The sequence below is a fragment of the Pelophylax lessonae genome (assembly GCF_965119305.1).
Source record: "Pelophylax lessonae genome assembly, chromosome: 9".
NCBI lineage: Eukaryota > Metazoa > Chordata > Amphibia > Anura > Ranidae > Pelophylax > Pelophylax lessonae.
Genome location: NC_138776.1, coordinates 185,961,526 through 185,982,679, shown reverse-complemented (window position 1 = coordinate 185,982,679; position 21,154 = coordinate 185,961,526). Strand labels below are relative to the sequence as shown.

General features: G+C 45.4%; 1 protein-coding gene across 2 annotated transcripts in view; it reads right to left on the bottom strand.

Moving 5' to 3' along the window:
- The window catches only part of BMS1 (BMS1 ribosome biogenesis factor), an 88,040-nt gene that overhangs the window by 33,914 nt on the left and 32,972 nt on the right, over positions 1 to 21,154 (bottom strand). For both annotated transcript variants that reach the window (XM_082267577.1, XM_082267578.1), the window contains exons 7-11: positions 19,536 to 19,657; positions 19,069 to 19,265; positions 16,636 to 16,775; positions 14,152 to 14,849; positions 2,666 to 2,767 (exon numbers count right to left, since the gene is read on the bottom strand). In XM_082267577.1, the coding sequence (XP_082123703.1) occupies positions 2,666 to 2,767; positions 14,152 to 14,849; positions 16,636 to 16,775; positions 19,069 to 19,265; positions 19,536 to 19,657 (1,259 nt within the window). The remainder of the gene's footprint in view (positions 1 to 2,665; positions 2,768 to 14,151; positions 14,850 to 16,635; positions 16,776 to 19,068; positions 19,266 to 19,535; positions 19,658 to 21,154) is intronic.

Genomic DNA, 21,154 nt, shown 5'->3' with positions numbered 1-21,154 from the left:
GGGAGCGTAGCCACCAGACCAGAGAACTCGGTCGTCCGATTTAGAAAAATATCACATGAGACACTTGTCCCATTTAACCAGAACTCCCTTGTGAAGGGGTCTCACGTTGAACTGCGCAAACGGAACCGCCTCAAAAGGTGGACACCATCAAGCGTAACACTCGCACGCATGCCCGAAGGGACAACCACTTGTGGGCTAGCAACAGTTGAAACACAGAACGCAACTTCTGCAAATTTCCAGAGGAAGGAACACTCCAGCTAGAGCTGAATTCAGTTAACTGCAGATAATCCAATGGTCAGAAACAGTGCAGACTTCTGAAAACTCAATCTCCTTCAAGGTCTGGAGAGTAATTTCCACATCGGCCGTCAGAGCCGATGGAGACTCCGCTCGCATGAGGAGGTCGTCCAGATACCCCAGCACAGCAATACACTACTGACACAGCAACGCTAAAGATCGGGGCCAACACTTGCGTGAAGAAGCGAGGAGCCGAGACGAGGCCAAAGGGTAATGCCACAAACTGATAGTGTTCATTGGAAAGTGCAAATTGGAAAGGGCAGGTAGGCATCTTGACGTCTAAAGAAGCCAGAGAACCCCCCTGATGCAGGGATGCCATTACCACATGAAAAGGACTCCACCCTGAATTATTGCACTCACAAAATGGTTCAGGGCCTTGAGGTCCAGAATCGGACGAATTTGCCCTCCTTCCTGGGGACCATGAAAGGGTAAGAATAAACGCTGACTCGGGAGGTCCACGGCCCAAGGAACCAGCGAAGACGTTCCCTCATCCCAGACATTGATGGGGGCAAACCTGCACGCCGAAGGGGCCTGTGACCAGGTCTGGAAAAGCATGCACTCTGATTGCCAGACCAATGCCGCTAGAAAACTCCCAACAAGGTTTTAGGGCTTGGAATCTTTTTCTGAATTCCCTGAGGGACACAAAAACTTCTTGTGGGCTGAAAAGGAAGTCCCACGCCACCAGCGAGGCACCTTCCCATTCCCAGACTGTGGAAGGAAGGTACTTTTACCCCCCCGTCAGACTCCTAATAATGTCATCCAGGATAGCCCCGAACAGGCGCACACCCTGAAAAGGCAATTCAGTCAGGGCCTTCCTGGAGGTTTGATCCGCAGACCAACATAAATGGATCCTGCACTGATGCATTAAGTGCATCTAATCTACTAGCGTATTTTTGCGCGACGCAGCAGCCATAGAGGAATCAGCCGCACTGTCTGATGCGTCAGAAAAATGTAAACTCAAAAGGCCCCACAGGGCGGTCCCATCTGCAGCGAGCGGATCAGATGCGAGATCTCATGTGGCATGAGAGGGCAGGGGGCGCATTCGCTAAGCCAACGCCATCCTTCTCCCTCACATGGGGTCGGCGAGTTAAGCCCCCCCTCAGGGGGCACCGATTGAGGCCCGCAAAGGGGGGGGGCACCGACAGGACCCCGCAAAAGGGGTACCCCGCGGGCACCCTTCCAAGAGGCCCGCAGGAGGAGGCCGCAAATGGACTCCCCTAAGAGGAGACGCCGCTGCTGATGCGAGGGGACCCACAGACAGGCTACCCCAATAGTGCCACTAGGAAAGGTGGATACCCCACATTACCATGGTAGCTAAACCTGCCTGGGACCTTGTTCTCCCTCCTCAGAGCCACCCTACCAGAAGGGGGCGGCCTAGTAGTTTCGGCCGACTGGCTGCGTGAAAAATGGCAGCTTTAGATTCCACAAATGGGGCCCTATACAAGGTCCAGCTATTAGGCCACAAAGTCACGGCCTAAATTTTCGGCCTGCCCGACCGTGTGGATCTCGGACCCGCAGTTACCTGACAGCCCGCCAAACAGCTGTCACAAGGGGACCCATAAAAGCCACCCACCCCATAGAAGGCCCACCGAGAGTGAAAGCATGCCCGCAGGCGCCAAGGGTACCCACAGCCTGGGCACCAGCCAACCTCCCCCGATGAGCACGGGCAGACAAGCCAGCTCAATGCCAACCGGGGAGGGGGGGGGGGGGGAAGAGAACCCCGGAGGGACCGACCACCCACGGGAGTACCCTCGCCCCCACACTGCATACAGGAAAGAAGAGGAGGGGGCCCTTCCTTCCCGATCCAGCAAAGCTTTCAGATAACACTTCCAAGACAGGAACCTCCTTGTCATCAAAGCGGGGGAGCGATCAGCCAGAAGGAACGCTGTGACGCAGGCCGAGACCTGTTCATATGCGACCTTGCAAAACATTTAACTTGCGGGCTAGTATACCTCCAGGGGCTGCCCATAGCCGTAGTCAAGTTATTTTTTCTGCCTGGTGTCTCAAGAATCCTGAAGAGCTGTGTGCGTCAGTGAACGACAGAGAAATATAGTTTTTATGATGTTACTTATTGGTTTATTCAAAATACCAGCCCCAAGGCCCACTCAAACTTGTGTAATGTACTTCTACATGTTTTTTTGTTTTTTTGCGTGTTTGTCACTAATGGGTTGCCCTATGTGCGAAAAGCATGCCAAAGTGGAACATTTTCAAGAACATGCAGGTGTGAATGGGGCCTTGGATCTAAAAACAAATATAGATAGGAAAGCACAGACCTGTTTTGATTTTTAAAGATGAAGCCCAGTCTAGCTTGCATACTCTTAATGTAGGAGGGTTTGATTTCACAACAGCATTTGCCTGCAAAGTAACGTACCTGTTCCATAAACAAGTTTTCGGAGATTAGGAACAGACTGTTGATGGCGAAGGAAAACTTCAGCAGCCTTTTTCTTCAGGTCTTCTTTCCACTTTAAAGCACCTGCAAACAGTTCTGAATTATTCAACTAAAAAATAATGGTCAATGCGTTTCGGCCTCAGCTAGGAAGATAAAACACAAAGTTGAAAAAAAAAAAAAAACACTTAAAAGTTTAACTCCAGGCATATATACAAGTGACACAAATAAATGGAGCTCTGTATGCATTAGCAAATCATTGCATGTATCTTTTTTAAAAAAGTAGTGGAAGTGCCTGCACAGCAAAGCTCGGACTGGAAGAGGAGGAAGCAGCAAAGGAGCTAGTCAGTTGTGCTGCAGTACTCATGTACTAACAAGGGATATGCTGATATAAGGAGAACAGAGAGAGAGAGAGAGAGAGAGAGAGAGAGAGAGAGATGAACTCATCAATATTAAATTGGTTCTAAAGGCAGAAGAATAAAAGCCTTCTGTGTGCAGCAGCCCCCCTCAGCCTCTTTAATACTTACTCGAGGTCCATCTCGATCCAGCGATGCTGCAGGAGTGTCTCATCTACCCAGGACTCCCCTCAGAAAGGGGGCAAGGGGGGGACGGGGCTCCGTGTCTGAATGGACACAGGGAGCTGCAGCTCAGCTGCCCCAATAGCAAGCTACTTGCTGTGGGGGCACTCAACAGGAGGGAGGCGCCAGGGGTGCCGAAGAGGGACCCACGAAGAGTAGGATCTGGGCTGCTCTGTGCAAAACCACTGCACAGAGCAGGTAAGTATAACATGTTTTTTTTTTTTTTTTTTTTTTTTTTAAATTAAAAAATAAGAAACGGAATTTTTGTAAAATCTTACCTGTAAAATTCCTTTCTCTGAGTCCTCCGACAGTCGCCGCCTCTTCATATTCGTCACATATGGGGTATTAGACTTTGCTCCGAAGGAGTAGCTAGGCAACAGAATATGTTAACAACAAAGCTTTTAACATATCCCACCCTCAAGGGGTGGTCCCCTCAGTCAATACCCTCCTACTTCCTGCAACCATATCTCAGTTTTAGTGGAATAGCAGTAGAGTATACAACCAAACCCCAAAAGAGGGGCGGGGGCGGCGACTGTCGGAGGACTCAGAGAAAGGAATTTTACAGGTAAGATTTTACAAAAATTCAGTTTTCTCTTACGTCCTCCGACAGTCGCCACCTCTTCATATTCGTCACATATGGGGACGTCCCAAAGCAGTGCAAACATGAGGGGTGGGAAACGCATCCGCGCCGAAAGGCAACGCAGTCTCCGCATCAAAGAAAGGAACCTTACCAAAGGAAGGAAACCAGCTGGGCAACAGCAAAAAACAAGTGCTCAACAGGAGCAACAACCCAGGAAAAGACAAAAAACCAGGGGATACAAAACTTATCCCAACAGCCAGGAGTCCCCAACAAGGGACCCTAGGGAACAGCCGCACTAAGAACCTTGCGGCCAAAGGAAGCATCCGCCGATGCCTGAACATCTACTTTGTAGAATTTTGTGAAAGTGTGCACGGTCGACCAAGTCGCCGCCTTACACACCTGGGCTACAGAAGCCCCATGACGACAGGCCCAAGACGTACTCAGAGATCTAGTAGAGTGCGCCTTCACAGGCACAGGGGGAACCTTCCCCTGCAAAGCATAGGCCTGTTCAATGGTCTGCCTGATCCATTTGGCGATGGTAGAGGCCGAAGCTGCCATGCCCTTCCGAGGACCCTCTGGAAGAACAAACAAGGAGTCCGTCTTTCGAAAAGACTCAGTCGATTTAAGGTAAACCCTTATCGCCCGAACAACATCCAGAGAATGCAATCTCACCTCCTTTGGATGTTTAGGCTTCGCGCACAACGAAGGCAAGACAATATCCTCATTAAGATGGAATTCCGAAACTCGTTTCGGAAGAAACGAAGGATTAGGTCGCAAGATCACCTTATCCAAATGAATAACCAGGTACGGAGACTTGCAGGACAAAGCCGCCAGCTCCGACACTCTGCGAGCCGAAGTGATCGCCACCAAAAAAGCGACCTTTTTGGACAACATAGACAACGAGATCCCCCTGATCTGTTCAAAAGGAGCACGTTGTAACACAGATAGAACGAGATTCAAGTCCCAAGGGGGCAGAGGATCCCGCCTAGGGGGGACCAGATGGCGCACACCCTGAACAAAGGTGCCAACCAAGGAGTTGGAAGCCACGGGACGTTGAAACAGAACGGCCAGTGCAGACACTTGACCCTTTATCGTAGCCAGCGCCAAACGCTGATCAACACCCGTTTGAAGGAAAGACAGCACACGGGAAACCGAGTACGTGCGGGGTGAAAACCCCCTGGACTCACACCAGGCAAAATAGGCCTTCCAAGTACGGTAATAAACCTTCCCTGAGGAAGACTTCCTCGCGTTGATTAAAGTATGAACGACCTCTGGAGAGAGACCCCTCTCCTTCAGGACCTCGGTCTCAACAGCCAGGCCGTCAAAGCCAGAGACTGTAAAGCAGGATGGTAAATCGGTCCTTGAGACAGTAGATCGTCTCGAAGAGGCAGACGCCACGGGGCGTCGACCGCCAGATTCACGAGGTCTGCGTACCAGGACCGGCGAGGCCAGTCCGGTGCCACAAGAATCACCGTGCTGCGTTCCGAGTGTAACCTGCGAAGGAACCTGGACAGCAACTGAATCGGTGGAAACGCGTACATCAGCCTGTACTGATGCCACGGGGCCACTAACGCGTCCGACGCGTCTGCCCGAGGGTCGCGCGTCCTTGCCACGAACCTCTTCACCTTGTTGTTGAGACGAGACGCGAACAGGTCCACATCTGGAAGACCCCACTTCGCGCACAACATCTGGAAGACAGCCGGGTGGAGAGACCATTCCCCCTGATCCAGGGTCTGGCGACTCAGATAGTCCGCCTGCCAGTTCTCCACCCCCGGAATGTGAACCGCCGTTATCGCCGGGACATGAGTCTCGGCCCAAGACAGAATGTCGGCCACTTCTCGAGCCGCTCGGGCACTCCTGGTGCCCCCTTGGTGGTTGATGTAGGCCACCGCCGTGGCATTGTCCGTCTGCACCCGAACCGGGCAGCCCTGCAGCCGGTCCGTCCAGCGATGAAGACAGAGACTTATCGCACGCAATTCCAGAATGTTGATCGGAAGGGAAGACTCCCCCTCCGACCAAGTCCCCTGGGCGGACAGAACGCCCAGAACTCCACCCCAGCCCGACAGGCTGGCATCCGTGGTGATTACCGTCCACGAGATCGGACGAAGCGACTTGCCCCCGGACACCAACGGGGACCGGAGCCACCACAGAAGGTTTCCTCTGGTGCGATGACTCAACGAGATTTGAAGATCCAGAGATTGAGGTCGCCCGTCCCACCTGGACAGGATCTCCGCTTGGAGACCCCGCGTGTGAAACTGGGCGAATGGAATCGCCTCGAAGGCCGAGACCATCAATCCCAGACATCTCATACACGTCCGCAGAGACGAGTGCGGAACGTCCCTGAGGGACCTGACTTCCTCCTGGAGAGTCCTGAGTTTGTCTTCCGGCAGGAAGACCTTCGCCTGCACCGAGTCCAGAATCATTCCCAGATAGGGAAGACGAACCGACGGACTCAGTGACGACTTTGGAAAATTTATCGTCCAACCAAACTCCTGCAGAGTTTGCATCGTGACAGACAGGTCCTTTTCCAGACCCTGGCTGGTCGCAGACCGAACCAGAATGTCGTCCAGATACCCCAGGACAGAAATGCCCTGGGCCCTCAATAATGCCAGAACCGGTGCAAGCACCTTGGTGAAGACCCGCGGAGCCGAGGCGAGACCAAAAGGCAACGCCACGCAATGGCAAATCGAAGGAACCTCTGGTGACCCTCGAAAATGGGGATGTGAAGATACGCATCCTTCAAATCGATGGAGGCCATGAATTCCCCCGGAACCAGGGCAGCCACCACCGACCACAGGGATTCCATGCGGAACTTGCGAACCCGCACAGAGCGGTTCCAGAGCCTTCAAGTCCAGAATTGGACGAACCTTGCCCTCCTTTCTGGGTACGGTGAACAGATTGGAATAAAACCCCCGAAACCTGTCCCGATGAGGCACCGGAACCACCACTCCCTGAGCCCTCAGGTCCCGCACCGCCAGGTGCAGGTCCCGCAAGCGTTCTGGAGACAGTTGAAGATTTGAGGGAAAAAATCTGCTCTCCGGCCGAGAGAGAAACTCGATCTTGTAACCAGATCGAACGATTTCCTGAACCCATCTGTCCCGCACACGGGCCAACCAGGGCTGAAGAAAACCGAGCAAGCGTCCCCCCACCCCAAAACTGGGTGAGGGCGCCCCTTCAGGCCGAACTGTTATGGGCTGCAGATCCGGATTGGCCGGACTTCTGTTTACCAGACCAGGGCTTTTTCTGAGAGCCTTGACCTTTGAACGGCTTGCCCTTGTAGTGCGGCCGAAAGGCACGAAAGGACCCCTGAGGGGGCCGAAAATTAGCATGCTTCTTCCCAGAAGCCCCCTTAGCCTTGGGGAAATGGGGCAAGAGAGTGCTCTTACCCCCGGTGATCCCCTTAATCAACACATCCAGGGACTCCCCAAAAAGGCGAGACCCATCATAAGGTAGATTGGCTAAGGTCTTACGCGAAGATTGGTCCACCGACCAACATTTTAACCAAACCAGGCGGCGAGACAACACCGCCACGCTGTGCACACGTGCAGCCAACGGAACCAGGTCCAGGTCCGCATCACACAGATACATGACACCCTGGTGGATTTGATCCACCATATCCAGGGTCGCCGGCGAGGCCGAGTCGGCCACTAGGACGCGCCTAAGCATCTGCGTCCAACTTGCGATCGCCTGGGCCGCCATGAGGGAAGCAAACAGAGCCTTAAGCATAGAACCCGTAACAGAATAAGTATGACGGGCAAGAGACTCCAGTCTCCTATCCGTGGCATCACGGAACACAGGGGAATCCTCTGCAGGAATCGCAGTGGCTTTGTTCAAAACCGCAATTGCGTGATCCACTGGGGGAGGCACACACCACCTTTCATCAGTGGAAGGCGAAAAAGGATAACGCAGCTTGAATCTACTTGGTACCGCAAAAGGTTTGCGCAGATTGCGCCATTGATCCTTAACAGCGCGCTGAAAATCATCATTGCAGGGAAAAACCTGCGGCGTCCTGCGTTTTCTCTGCGTCCCATAAGCCGCCAAGGCAGCGGGGGGACACACTTCGTCCTGCAAACGCAGCGTTTGCTTTATGGAAGCAATCAACTCATCCATGATTGCAAGCTCTTCAGGCGAGCCAGGGGGAGAGTTATCAACCCCCTCAACTTCAGCCTCCACCTCAGACCCCACTAGATCAAGAGAGGAGCGGGACCCCGATAAGGAGGCCCCCGCCATAACAGCCCCATCACCTTCACCCTCAGAATCAGAGGAAAGAGCAACTCTGGGCCTTTTAGTAGATTGAGCAGCCACCAGCATCTGCACCTGAGCAGCAAGGCCAGCCACAATAGTGGCTAAATCCCCCCCTGGGGGGGAAACAGCGGTCCCCTGGCTTTCCACCAATGCTGTAGGAAATTTGCCCTCCTGAGAATCCATTGCCCCTGTAATGCCAGACAACAAAGGGTTAACTGCCCCTTTTAAGCAAGCGTGGCAAGCGCAGCCCACCGCACCACACTCAAGCACAATAAGACCCCCACAGGGAATATGCAAACTGAACACAGGCAATGGATAGCAAGAACAGAAGGATAAAACCTGAGGAGACCCTCGCCGCTGCTGCTGCCTCGATCGGTGTTCCTGGGAGAAGAGGAAGTGATGCTGCCAGGGCGCTCTATGTAAGCCTATGGAGGCTACAAGAAAATGGCCGCCATGCATGTAAAACATGCGGCCGGAGCGAGTGTAGGCAAAATGGCGTCGTTTGGCGCCGAAACCGCCGCTCCACAGTGCATTAAAACACACATTACATTCCAAAATCAGAATACATGTCAGATCGCCGCAGCGATCGCTGTATATGCCCAAACATGCCAAAAAAACATGCCCCACAGCACACAGCTTCTCACACTGACCAGTCTGACACACACAGTGTCATACAGCTCCCCCCCCCCCCCCCTTGCAGCCCACAGCATGCAGCCGAGAGATAGGGAGACAAGCAGTGTGAATAGAGGCAGGTTACACAGTCCCAGACTGACACCCCCCCGACAGACAGGTCCCCACATAAATACACTTACCTCACATGGCGTGGGGGACCCGCACAGGCGAACAAGCCGCTGCACATGAGGCAGGGAGAGTCGCATTCAAGACGCACACAATGGGGGTTAAGAAACCGCACAGCGTCCAGTGAGGTAGCCACCTCACCAATCATCCCTGCACCGAACAGGGATGGGTCGTTCACTGTGCCAGGAGCGTTACCTGGCTGAACGCTCGATGGCAGACTGGGAAGCCACTGACCCACGACCTGCGACCAGGGGGATCAGCCCGAGACCCAGTCCGCATGATCCTCTTCATCAGAAGAACTAACTAACGCTGACAAAATAACAGCTAAGTAAAGGTAGAGAGAAAACTCAAACAAAATTTTAAAAAGAAGAAAGAGTCTGGGACAGAAAGTCCCAGCACAGAGAGAGCCAGCCACTCCTGACAAGCTAGACATTAAAACTGAGATATGGTTGCAGGAAGTAGGAGGGTATTGACTGAGGGGACCACCCCTTGAGGGTGGGATATGTTAAAAGCTTTGTTGTTAACATATTCTGTTGCCTAGCTACTCCTTCGGAGCAAAGTCTAATACCCCATATGTGACGAATATGAAGAGGCGGCGACTGTCGGAGGACGTAAGAGAAAGAGACTTTACAGTCACTTTAAGCTTCTCCTTTCCAAGACTGGGGGAAGGAAATTACCTGTAAAATCGGTTAAAAAAAAAAAAAAAAAAAAAATGGGTTTTCTGCCCTGCCAGACATGCAGTGCAAATCCTACAACTAGATGGATTTCCTTCTCTGGGGACTCCATTGCACATTGGCTCCCACATCTACTTTGGCCATTACCAGTGGTCCAACTCTCCTTATAGTTTTTTTTTAATGTTTTATATAATAAACAAGAGACATGGGACACCGAGCACTCCAAAAGCAAAAAGAGATCTTAACTGAAATATAGAGATGGGAAGGCCTAGAGGAAAAAAAAAAATGAAAAAGTTTTGAGCCATTGTAGATCATTTGGGGCTGTATCAATACCATCCCCATTATGGACATGAGCTCCCCCATGCTCCTATACACAGAGCTGAAGTATTTAATAAATGTGCTTCTCTTTGCAAAGGGCCTACATGCTCAGACCTAACCTTTTTACTATTATTACATATGAAGAATTTCTTTGGGTTTGTCTTACTCTATTTTTCAATCTGTTGTTTGTTTTGAATTTTTGGGGCCTTAACCGGTTGCCGACTGCTCACAGTATATTTACTGCGGCAGTCAGCCCCGACCAGGCAGAGTGACGTAGGTCTACGTCGCTCGCCTGTCACTCCTTTTAGAGCCAATAGCGGGCAAGCGCCCGCCTCGGCTCGTTCACAGAGGAGTGCGGGCGTGTGACCGGCGGACCCGATGTCCGCCGGTCACACTACGATCGCCGGTACAGCGGGAGAAAGACAGAGCGGCTTATGTAAACAAGCCGCCTGTCATTCTCCCCTGTGTAAAAATGAAGATCAGACGGTTCTACTATGTAGAACCGTTGATCTTTTTTTTTACACTAGGAGACCTGTCCCCCTACAGTTAGAAACACGCCCCTAGGACACACTTAACCCCTCCCTGTCCAATACAGTTAACCCCTTCCCTGCCAGTGTCATTTTTGCAGTAACAGTGCATATATATATATATATATATATATATATATATATATATATATATATATATATATATATATATATATATATATAGCACTGATTACTGCAGTAATGTCACTGGTACCCCCAAAAGTGTCAAAAATGTCAGTCAAGGGTCCGATCTGTCCGCCGCAATGTTGCAGTACCGCAAAAAAAAAAAAAAAAAAAAAAAAAAAAAAAAATCGCAGATCGCCGCCATTACTCGTTAAAAAAAAAAAAAAACACCAAAAATGACAAAAATCTTTCCCTTTGTTAGTAAACGCAATAACTTTTGCGCAAACCAATCAAAATACGCTTTTTGCCATTTTTTTTACCAAACATATGTAGCAGCGTAAAACAATTTGGCCGAAAATGTTAAAAAATTTTGATTTTTACATTTTTTTTGGGGGGAATTTCATATAAAAGAAAGTAAAAAATATTGTTATTTTTGCAAAAATTACGCTCTTTTTTTGTTTATAGCGCATGATCAAAAAAAAAAAAAAAAAAAAAAAAAAATCGCACAGGTGATCAAATACCACCAAAAGAAAGCTCTGTTTGTGGGAAAAAAAGGACGTGAAATTCGTTTAGGTACAGCGTCGCATGACCGCGCAATTGTCCGTCAAAGTCACGCAGTAAAAAAAAAAAAATCGCAAAAAACCCCCTGGTCAGGAAGGGGGTAAAATCTTCCGGGGCTTAAGTGGTTAATTTTCTTTTTACATTTTCTGTTATATTCTTTGTAACATTTAAATCACAGTGTTGCTTAGTTTTTATACTTTTAAAAGATCTTTTCTGATCATTTATAATTTTTTTTTTTACTGTTTCCTTGAGCCCCATAGGTTTTATTTTTAGGCTTTTATAAATTAGGAATAGCAGCACTAAACAAAACAATGCATATAATCTTGAAGTGTGCAAACATATTAGTGTTGCAAACAATATTATATTATATATATATATATATATATATATATATATATATATATATATATATATATATATATATAAAGCCAAATTCATCAATGATAATCATAAAGTGAAAAAGTGCATTCATTAATTTCTATTATTGCAAAAAAAAAAAAAGAAAAAAGCATAAACAATAGGAACCCAACTACAAAAAGCAAGAGGGCAGAAAAAAAGAAATACATAATTATATATATTATGCAAATTATCAGATATTATGGATATAGTTCATAAATAAAATGTCCCATCATAAAGTATCCACAGTGTAATGTGTTCCAGGATTTCAAAAAAAAAAGAAAAAAAAATCGCCTTTGCAGAAATGACAGATGCCCCCCACCGAGTAGTAGTAGAAACTATAAGCCTCTTACCAGAACCGTTGTGCCAAAAATTATAATGGCCAAAAGTGCATTAAGTATATCTCACAGGTACAGCATCCACTAGGAGGGAGATGGTTGCCGTTTAGCGTACAGTGAAATATGTAACCCACCATGAAGTCCATATGAAACCTCTTTATTAAAATGATTATCAGGATCTGACAATGCAGCAAATCCAATGGTAATCCAGCTCAGCAGAAACAATTTCAAAACAGAAGTCTGATGGTGTGCAAACCATGGTAGCTAATATTTCTTCACACTTTTGAAGGTTATACGCATTTTTTTGTTTAGTTCCGCTATTCTTAAATTATAATTTGCATGAATTGGTATAATTTATAGCTAGCTCCTTAACACATAGAAGTTTTTTACAACCTAATGTGGATTGTTTTATATTATATATATATAGTCATTATCCTATCTTTTAAACGTATTGTCCATGAGAGTATACTTTGCAGTGAGTTCACATACAGTTGTTTTGAAGAATTCCGGTTTCTGTTCCGTGTTCATCTATGTCAATATTCCCTCACTATCTAAGTTTTGGAGAGCAGCCCTCATCCTTGGAAAATTTGCTCTTCAAAAGTCCAGTGTTTCTATTTATCCAGTATGTGCTTCTTGCTTACAGCTAACATTAAATGAAATCATGTTATGGTCACTGTTACCCAGATATTGTTTTATATGAACATTAGTAATAAGCTCTGCATGGTCTGAGATTACCAGGTCCAGCAGACCATCATTCCTAGTTGGGGCCTCAATAAACTGTACCAAAAAAATTGTCTTGTAATAGGTTTATACATTTTTGCCCTTTACTGTTCCAGCAGTGCCATTTCTCCAATCTCCGTGTAGTTAAAATCCCCAATTATTATCTCTGTCCCTTCTATCTGTGCAAAGAGCTAAGTTTGCACCTCCTCATTAACACTGAGTGCAGTTTCACCCATAATGCTTCCTCCTCATTACGCTCTCCATCAATTAGGTACAGTTCAAGTAACAATGTACTTCTCAACGCAGTTCTCAACAAGAGACATATGCATTTCTGCCACTAGGGGGCACTGCAGGGGAAAGGCTTCATCGTGTACCTCCTACAGGTTGGATGATTGCTGGGATACAGTAGATTATAGTTTCAGGGCCTAAGTGACAGAAAATATGTCTGACAAATGAGTTTCTTTTTTAACCTTAAAAATATTCATATAAGACCCCGTTCACATACAGGTGACGCTACTTGCTGGGACGACCTGTGAAGTCACAGTGCACAGCGTGCACCGCAACCTCGGCACGACATGCACAGACTTCATATCATTGAAGTCTATGCAGGTCGCCTCCAGGTCGCCCCAAAGTAGTACAGGACCCTTTTTCTAAGTTGCGACTGACAAGTCGCGCTACTGTGAACCGGGTCTTAATGTTCTCCACTATCACTGCATAATGTTCACTTATATTTTGGTCAGTAAATTGATTTTCTTTTCCTCCTCTCAAAAAAATGGTGAGACATCTAGAGTTTAGAAACATTTCCTCAGTGCAGTCCTCGTTATTTAATTTATAATAAAAAATACAATTTTAAAAAGCAAGTTTAGTTTATTGAGCCCCCATTCACACTGGGGCGACGCTACTTCGCACCGCGACCTCCGAGGTCGCGGTGCGAGCAGCGCGCCGCGACCTCGGAGCGGCCGCCACGGACTTCATAACATTGAAGTCTATGGCGGTCGCCTCCTGGTCGCCCCAAAGAAGCTCCGGACCCTTTTTCTGAGTCGGAGCGACTTGTGTCGCTCCTATCAGAACGGGTCCGCAGCTTCCCTATGGGAGGCGACCTGCGGCGACCTGTGAGGCGACCAGGTCGCCTCACAGGTCACCCCAGTGTGAACGGGGGCTAAATAAAGAAGCTTTACTTTTCCTTCAGGCTCCGTTCACATGTAGGCGTTTTGGGGCGTTTTTGGGGAGTTTTTCTGCTCTAGGATCAGCTCTCAAAACGCCCAACAAGACAAATCCTATTTATTTCAATGGCCCCTGTTCACATCTGAGCGTTTTGACACTGTAAGCAAAACGCCCAAAAAAGTACATGAGCTTCTATTTGGGCAGAACTTTCAATTCGGAACTACTCTACAATTATTATTTTTTTTTTTATTTCTATTTTTCTGAAAACTAAACAGGGAAACATTTTTTTCCTATGACTTCAAAATTTCTGTAAATTTGACATCTCTACTGCAGAAGCCTAAAAAGCCAGGGGGGGTAAATTATCTCCCAAGTTCTATGCATAAGAATTATCAGTTCTAGATGAAAGAGAAATAAAAACTGGATATTATATACCGACTAAAGTAACTCACCAACTGTGTCTTCAGAAGCACCGTGTTCTTCAGTAAAGGCATCCTCATCTTTTAATAGGTCCTCTTCTTCATCCTCCTCCTCTTCATCAGAAGTCCTCTGTAACTCTTCACCCTCAGACTCCATGTCTTCTGGTGTATCAGATGACATACCATCCTCCCCAGTGCAGTTCCCACTGTCCAATACAGCTGTTTTCTTTTTACTGTTTACTGGTTGTGTTTGTTTTTTTAAACTGGTCTTTTTCTTCACATGTACTTCCTCATCACTATCTGATTCTTCATCATCCTCCTCTTCTTCATCTTCTACTATGTCACTCTTTTCATCATCGCTGTGCTCTAGGTCATCATCACTGTCAGCAAAGGCAGGCATTTCAACGGAGGAAGATTCCTTTTTATCATTCAGTTTCATGCGTTTGACAGCCCTTGGAGCAAGCTTCTGCCTGTCAAGTTTCTCATCATCATCATCATTCTCCTCATCCTCCTCCTCATCATCATCTTCTTCATCCTCCTCCTCTTCTGATGTTTCATCATCCTCTTCACCATCATCGTTATCATCCTCATCTTCCTCCTCCCCAACATGATCTTCATCAGCTTCGTCCTCATCTCCAGCTTCCCCATTCTGGTCACCCTGAAATACTGCTTTGCGACGAATACGCCCTGTTTTAGCATCCACCACTTGCTCCTCAGTGGGCATCACAAAGCTGAAGGACAGCAGTAATTTAATAGAGATTAGAATCAAATGAGATTAAACAGAGTGAAAGAACGAGACACCCACAGCCCTTTACATTATATGAAAACTGGCGAAGGGAAGAAAACAGTTACAACTAATCGCTTTATATGCATTGCTACAATGCTTTATCAGATGAGCAAGACTGTATTTTAAGTATGCAGTCTCTTTGAATGCATTATTTTATTTATTTCAGTAAAAAATATATTTAAGTTAATAGTTTTTTAAAGTGGATGTAAACCCCAATTATGAAATTTGACTCTCTCCAAAGCTCTAAGTCCTGTGTCTCTCTGCTACTCCGTTCCTCTGTTATCAGCATGATAACTGACAAGTTCTCAGACACAGGAGATAAAAGCAACTGAAAATTTGTGTCAGGGAGGGGGCATAGAGATGGATAAGCAGAAAGCTTGTCTATTCACAGCACAGCTCTGCACGTGTCTTCCTTCCTTTGCCTATATGGAGGGGGGGGGGGGGGTGTCTTTCCTCCAATCAGCTGTCACACGGTGTATGCCAGGACTCCACTCCCAGTGCTGGAACAGGAAGAAAGAAATCTAACACGATGTTCACTTTCCAAACAGTGTAGAAAGCTGAAGACAGCACATATACAAATAAAACTTATGCAGGGAGATTTGTTTAATCTCTGTGTATCATCTAAGGCTGTTCACTTTACTGGGTATATGTGAGGGTGTACATCCACTTTAACTACAGATAACATCCATAAACTCAGTTCACATAGCTTACACAACAAGACAAGGATACTCATTTTAAAAAAAAAAAAAGACAATTATTTTATAAGCCCCAGTTTACATTAGTGCGATCACAGAGATCGCATGTAATTCGGAGCGCACTGCTCCTGAATTACATGTAATATCTGTGCGGTGCAAATTTCAGCCATACAGTTTGTATGGCTGAATTCGCACCGCATCCGCACTAAACACGCACATGACCCTTTTTTTTTTATCTGCAGCAGAATCGGATCGCATGGTGGTTCACACTAGTGCGATCCGATTCTGTGCGAACTTGCAGATCGCACTGCGATATGCAATCTCAACTGGGGGTATCGTTAACTTTGAATTGACACCCCCTGCATATCGCATATGGCAGTGTGAACTGCCAGGGGTGCGGATGCGATGCGGGATCACGCTGCATATTCGCAGCGTTCCCGCATCGCACAAATGTGAACCGGGGCTTAAAGTACAATAGCTTTTAAAAATGCAGTTACATGACTAAAATAGAGATATCATGCTTGTGATAAATCTTCGTAATTTAAAGTAGAACTATGGGCAAAAAACTTTTTGTTTCCATTTTGGCTAGAGTAAGGGAGGGTTATAACCCGTCAGATTCCCCCCCCCCCCCCCCTATCTGTGTCCCATCACGGAGATTTCCCTTCACTTCCTGTACCATAGCCAAACAGGAAGTAAGAGGAAATCCCAGCAATTTAAGAGAAATTCTTGGGGACCCCCAGGTCACCATAACTAGTGTCCCCATTGGAAGATTTCCCCTTTATTACTTTTCTAGGGACAACCAAAAACTTAGGATTTTCTTTTACTTTCAATGATAACGGTAAACAAGACAAAGAGATGGTGAATCTTCTTAATGGGGGCACAGAGCAATACAAACTAACAGGTATTCCAATTCCTCTCCACTCTATCCAAAACTAAAAAAAAAAAGTTTTGCCTTTAGTTATACTTTTTTTAAGCCTAAAGTGTATAAAATTATATTTTTTTTACATGATCAGAAAATGATGTGAAAGAACTTACTCCTTTTTTTCAACATCCTCCATGCCCAGTGGTTTGGAGTCTGTGAATAAGGACACTTTGCTGGTGGACATCTTGGAGTCGATCGTGACATTGGTAGAAATCAGGCTCTGAACCAGTTCATGTGAGGGCTTTGCAGCTCGCTGAAATTAAATATCACAAAAAATGGTTCCTTTCTTTTCAAGAACATTTTTTTTTTGCTTTGCATAATACAGTAAATAAATTGCCTTCAAACAAAACGCAGTTAGTGATAAACTAGTCCTCTCTGACAAGATAAAAGGGTAGGAATTTAGAATATTTTATTTTCAAATTTTTCTCTTACATTTAAAAATAACAAGATTGCATGGACTCCCCGGATGGTCTAGTACTCATCAATATGCTACTACCAAGCAATCCCCGTAGGTGCGGTCTTCCTTTCCTCTTAACCGCTCTCCCAGTCTTTGCCTTCTTTCCCTCTATGCAAGTACTATTTGACCGTACCTCATGATGTTTTATTTCAAGTATGGTTCTAGATTATTACATGTTACTCTGGTTATTGTCCTTTACTATATGCTGACTATACCGTTGTCATACCATTGGATTGCTCTGTATATTCATGCCATATTGTTGTGAGTTATGTACTTTATTATAAAAATCCTTCAATAAAAATAATTGAAATAGAAAAATAACAAGATTGCCAATTGGCCTAGCTAAATATTCTTTAACCACTTCCATACAGGGCAGTTACAAAAATTTCATTGGCTCTTTACCCTGATCGGGGATGGACTGTCGTGTCAGAGTGACACACTCCATCCCCGATAGGCGTGCACGAGAACAGTGCATTTGGCCAGCTGTGATTGGACACAGCCGGTCACATGGTAAAGAGCCATTTATTTAATGGATCTTTACACCAATCAGGAAAGGGCTGTGCATCACCGCGTGGTAGAGCAGCGGGAACTGGCAGACGTCATATGACGCCCGCCTGGAGGGAGGGAGGAAGTGTTAATTTCCCTATATGCCGGTAGGGAACTGGTTGAATAAAAATAATTCTTCCCAGCTCAACTGTATGAGAAAATTATTTTTCTATTATGTGTACTTCTGAATATAGCTTGTGTAAGTACATTGATTTTCTATAATGCTCTGCAGAATATAACAGGAAAAGAACATCACTGTGAGCCAGTCAGTCTTTGCTGTACTGTATGGGGGCTGTCAATATAGGCCACAAGCACACTGCTGCTTCTAAACTGACAATTTGTTTTTTTTGTCATTTCATGCCTAGGCCCCTGAACGCACCTCAATTAAAGCCTGTGTGTCCACGCACACATAGGCTTTTAGAGGAGTTTAGGAACCACACAGTTTAGAAGCAGTCAAAGCTCCTTTTCCTCACTGCAAAGGAATTGTGTTCAGGAGGAGCTTTCGGGCATAAAAGAGGCAAATGTGCCCAAATGCAACTAAGCGTTGGGAGAGTTTATCACTTCAGAGTTTATCAATTCCATGGCCAGAATAAACGTAAATTCTGGTCAATGAAATAAACTCCCAAACACCAAATGCTGCTAAACTGGTTTGAAAAAATGCAACTTTGGTGAGTTTTTAACGCTGATTTTCTCCTGTAAGAAGAAACAGCGTTCAGAATAAACTAGTGTCCATGAGATCTAAGGAGAGAGCAAAGTGAACAAAGCAAGGACTCATCCATAATTGCTCATTACCCAGTAAGCAAGCTGAGAATGTGATGGTAACTAAGCTTAAAGTGATTGTAAAGCCTTTTTTTTTAAATAACATACATATACTTACGTGCTCTGTGCAGTGGTTTTACACAGAGCAGCCTGGAACCTTCTCTTCTCTGGTCCCTCTTCAATACTCCTGGCTCCTCCCTCTTGTTGAGTTCCCCCACAACAAGCAGCTTGCTATGTGGGTACCTGAGCCGAGTCACAGCTGCCTGTGTCTATTCAGACACAGAGCCGTGACCCAGCCCTGCCCCCTTTCTCTCCTGATTGACAGCAGTCTTCGTAAATAAGGAGGGGACTCCCGGGCAGCTAAAACACTCCTGCAACATTGCTGCATAAAGATGGGCTCAGGTATTGGTGGGGGGGGGGGGGGCTGCACACAGAAGGTTATTTTATCTTAATGCATAAAGATAAAAAAAAAAAAAAAACTTCTGCCTTTACAATCCCTTCAACTGCACATGAGCAAAGTAATATCACCACGTTAGCTCTGATACCTTGACAGAGTGCCTGGATCACAAGACTGGATGAACAGTATTACAAACCTTCTCAGGTAGGACAGTTGACAAAAACATAATCTTGTATTTAACACTTTCTGAGACATTCAGCTTTATTTAGCATTGATTTTTGAACTGCATCTAAAAAGGTGAAGGTAGTTGATTATAAAAAAAAAAAAAAATGTATAAAAAGACGTGTGTAACAGTGTTAGCTCTAAGAGTGGGAACACTTCTTCTACCTGCTGCTCCTGTTGAATATGATGTGGTCCTAGGTCTATGTAAACAGCATCTTTATCATAGACCACACCACCGACGCCTGAGAGAGGAGCATAGATTGTTTTCTCCTTTTCATTTAGTGAACGCTTCTTTAGTTTGTCTGGGAGTGGACATGGATCAGGCAAAAAGCTCACATCTGACAGAGCGAAATCCCCAACACCTAAAACAGACATAAAAAAGGTATAAGAACGGGAACAGCGCAACATAAATGGAAAGAGATTTCGTTACCTAAACAGCACTGGCATTTCACATTTCTACATGAGTCTATGCATATAAACATGCTAAAAAATACAGATTACAACAGACCAGCGGCCCTGAGATCTCTCCTGGGGCAGTGCAAGGGATAAAGCCACAATACATTGAGAACCATAACTGTTCTGAAGTCTTAAAAAAAAAAAAACAAGAATGTGTAAGCATTTGAATATATAACCTGGTAAGTGAACTTGGCTCTTATTCTTTAAATATGCCCCACGCAGGTATCCATACAGAGAAACTTTGCGGTCACACTTTGGATTAACTCTGAACTCTTCTGGATTAGTTAAATCTTCCATCCTGAGGAGTAAAAAGGAAAGATAACTTTTATATGGCAAATTAAGGGATAAGGTCTACTTAAAAGAAAAGCAAAGGAAATGGCAGTGCTAAGAAGATAAAGAGGGAAACGAATTTCTTGAACATAAAAACACTGACATGAATGTCCAGTTTTCATTTCATCAAAAGCACAAAGCCTAAATTGATATAGATTATATATATATATATATATATATATATATATATATACATACACACATATACACCCATATTATATGTGTGTATATATATATAATTTCCCCTGCATATGATTGGGTAATGAAAGTTATTTGCCAAGATCAGTGACAGTTAGCTTTGTACAAATGAAGTCCATTGCTTAGTCTTCACTTTTTTAGTAAATCAACCCCACAGGATCCCATCCTACCTTTGTTTTACTACCTGACGAAATTTGAGAGGCCTGACATTCTTATGTGCAAGCCAGTGTTTCTCAATTTCGGTCCTCAGGGCACACCAACAGGCCAGATTTTAAGTATTACCTTGGGGGGATGCAGGCTAGAGTACTGCAATCACTGAGCAGCAAATGTTATCTCCTGTCATGTATTTCAGTTTTCTTGCAAACCTGGCCTGTTAGTGGGTCCTGAGGACCGGAGTTGAGAAACACTGGTGTAAGCAGTTTAGCTGTGACAAGGTTCATGTTTTTGAAAAGCCGACACAGCTACCCCCTTTCTGACCAGGCCATTTTTGCGAAACGGCACTGCATTGCTTTAACTGACAATTGCGCGGTCGTGCAATGCTGTACCTAAATAAAAAACTTATGTATTTTTTTCCTAAAAATAAGGCTTTCTTTTTGTGGTATTTCATCACCTATGTGGTTATTTTTTGCACTATAAACAAAAAAAAAAAAAAAAAAAAAAGACAATTTTATATATATTATTTATATATATATATATATATATATATATATATATATATATATATTCTTTTTACTTTCTGCTATAAAACACATCCAATGTAAAAAAAAAAATCTAATTTCTTCATCAATTTAGACCAATATGTATTCTGCTTCTGGTTTGCACAAAAGTTACAGCTTCTACAAACGATGGAATAGATTTATAGGCTTTTTATTTTATTGTTTTTACTAGTAATAGCGGCGATCAGTGAATTTTAGTGGGACTGCGACATTGCAGCAGACAAATCTGACACTGACACTTTTTGAGGACCAGTGACACTAATACAGTGATCAGTGCAAGAAAAAAAAAAAAACTGTATAAATGACACTAGCAGAGAAAGAGTTAACATCAGGGGCGATCAAAGGGTTGTGTGCCCCTAGGATGTGCTTTCTAACAGTAGGGGGAATGCTGTGACTGGAGGAAAACAGATCCATGTTTCTCCATTTTTCTCCCTCACAGAACAGTAGTCTGCCTTGTTTACATAGGCAGACCGTCATTATGCCTCTCCTGTGTACCATCGCGGACCCGCTGATTGGCTCCGGCTATGTCCGATCACAGCGGGAGCAGGGCT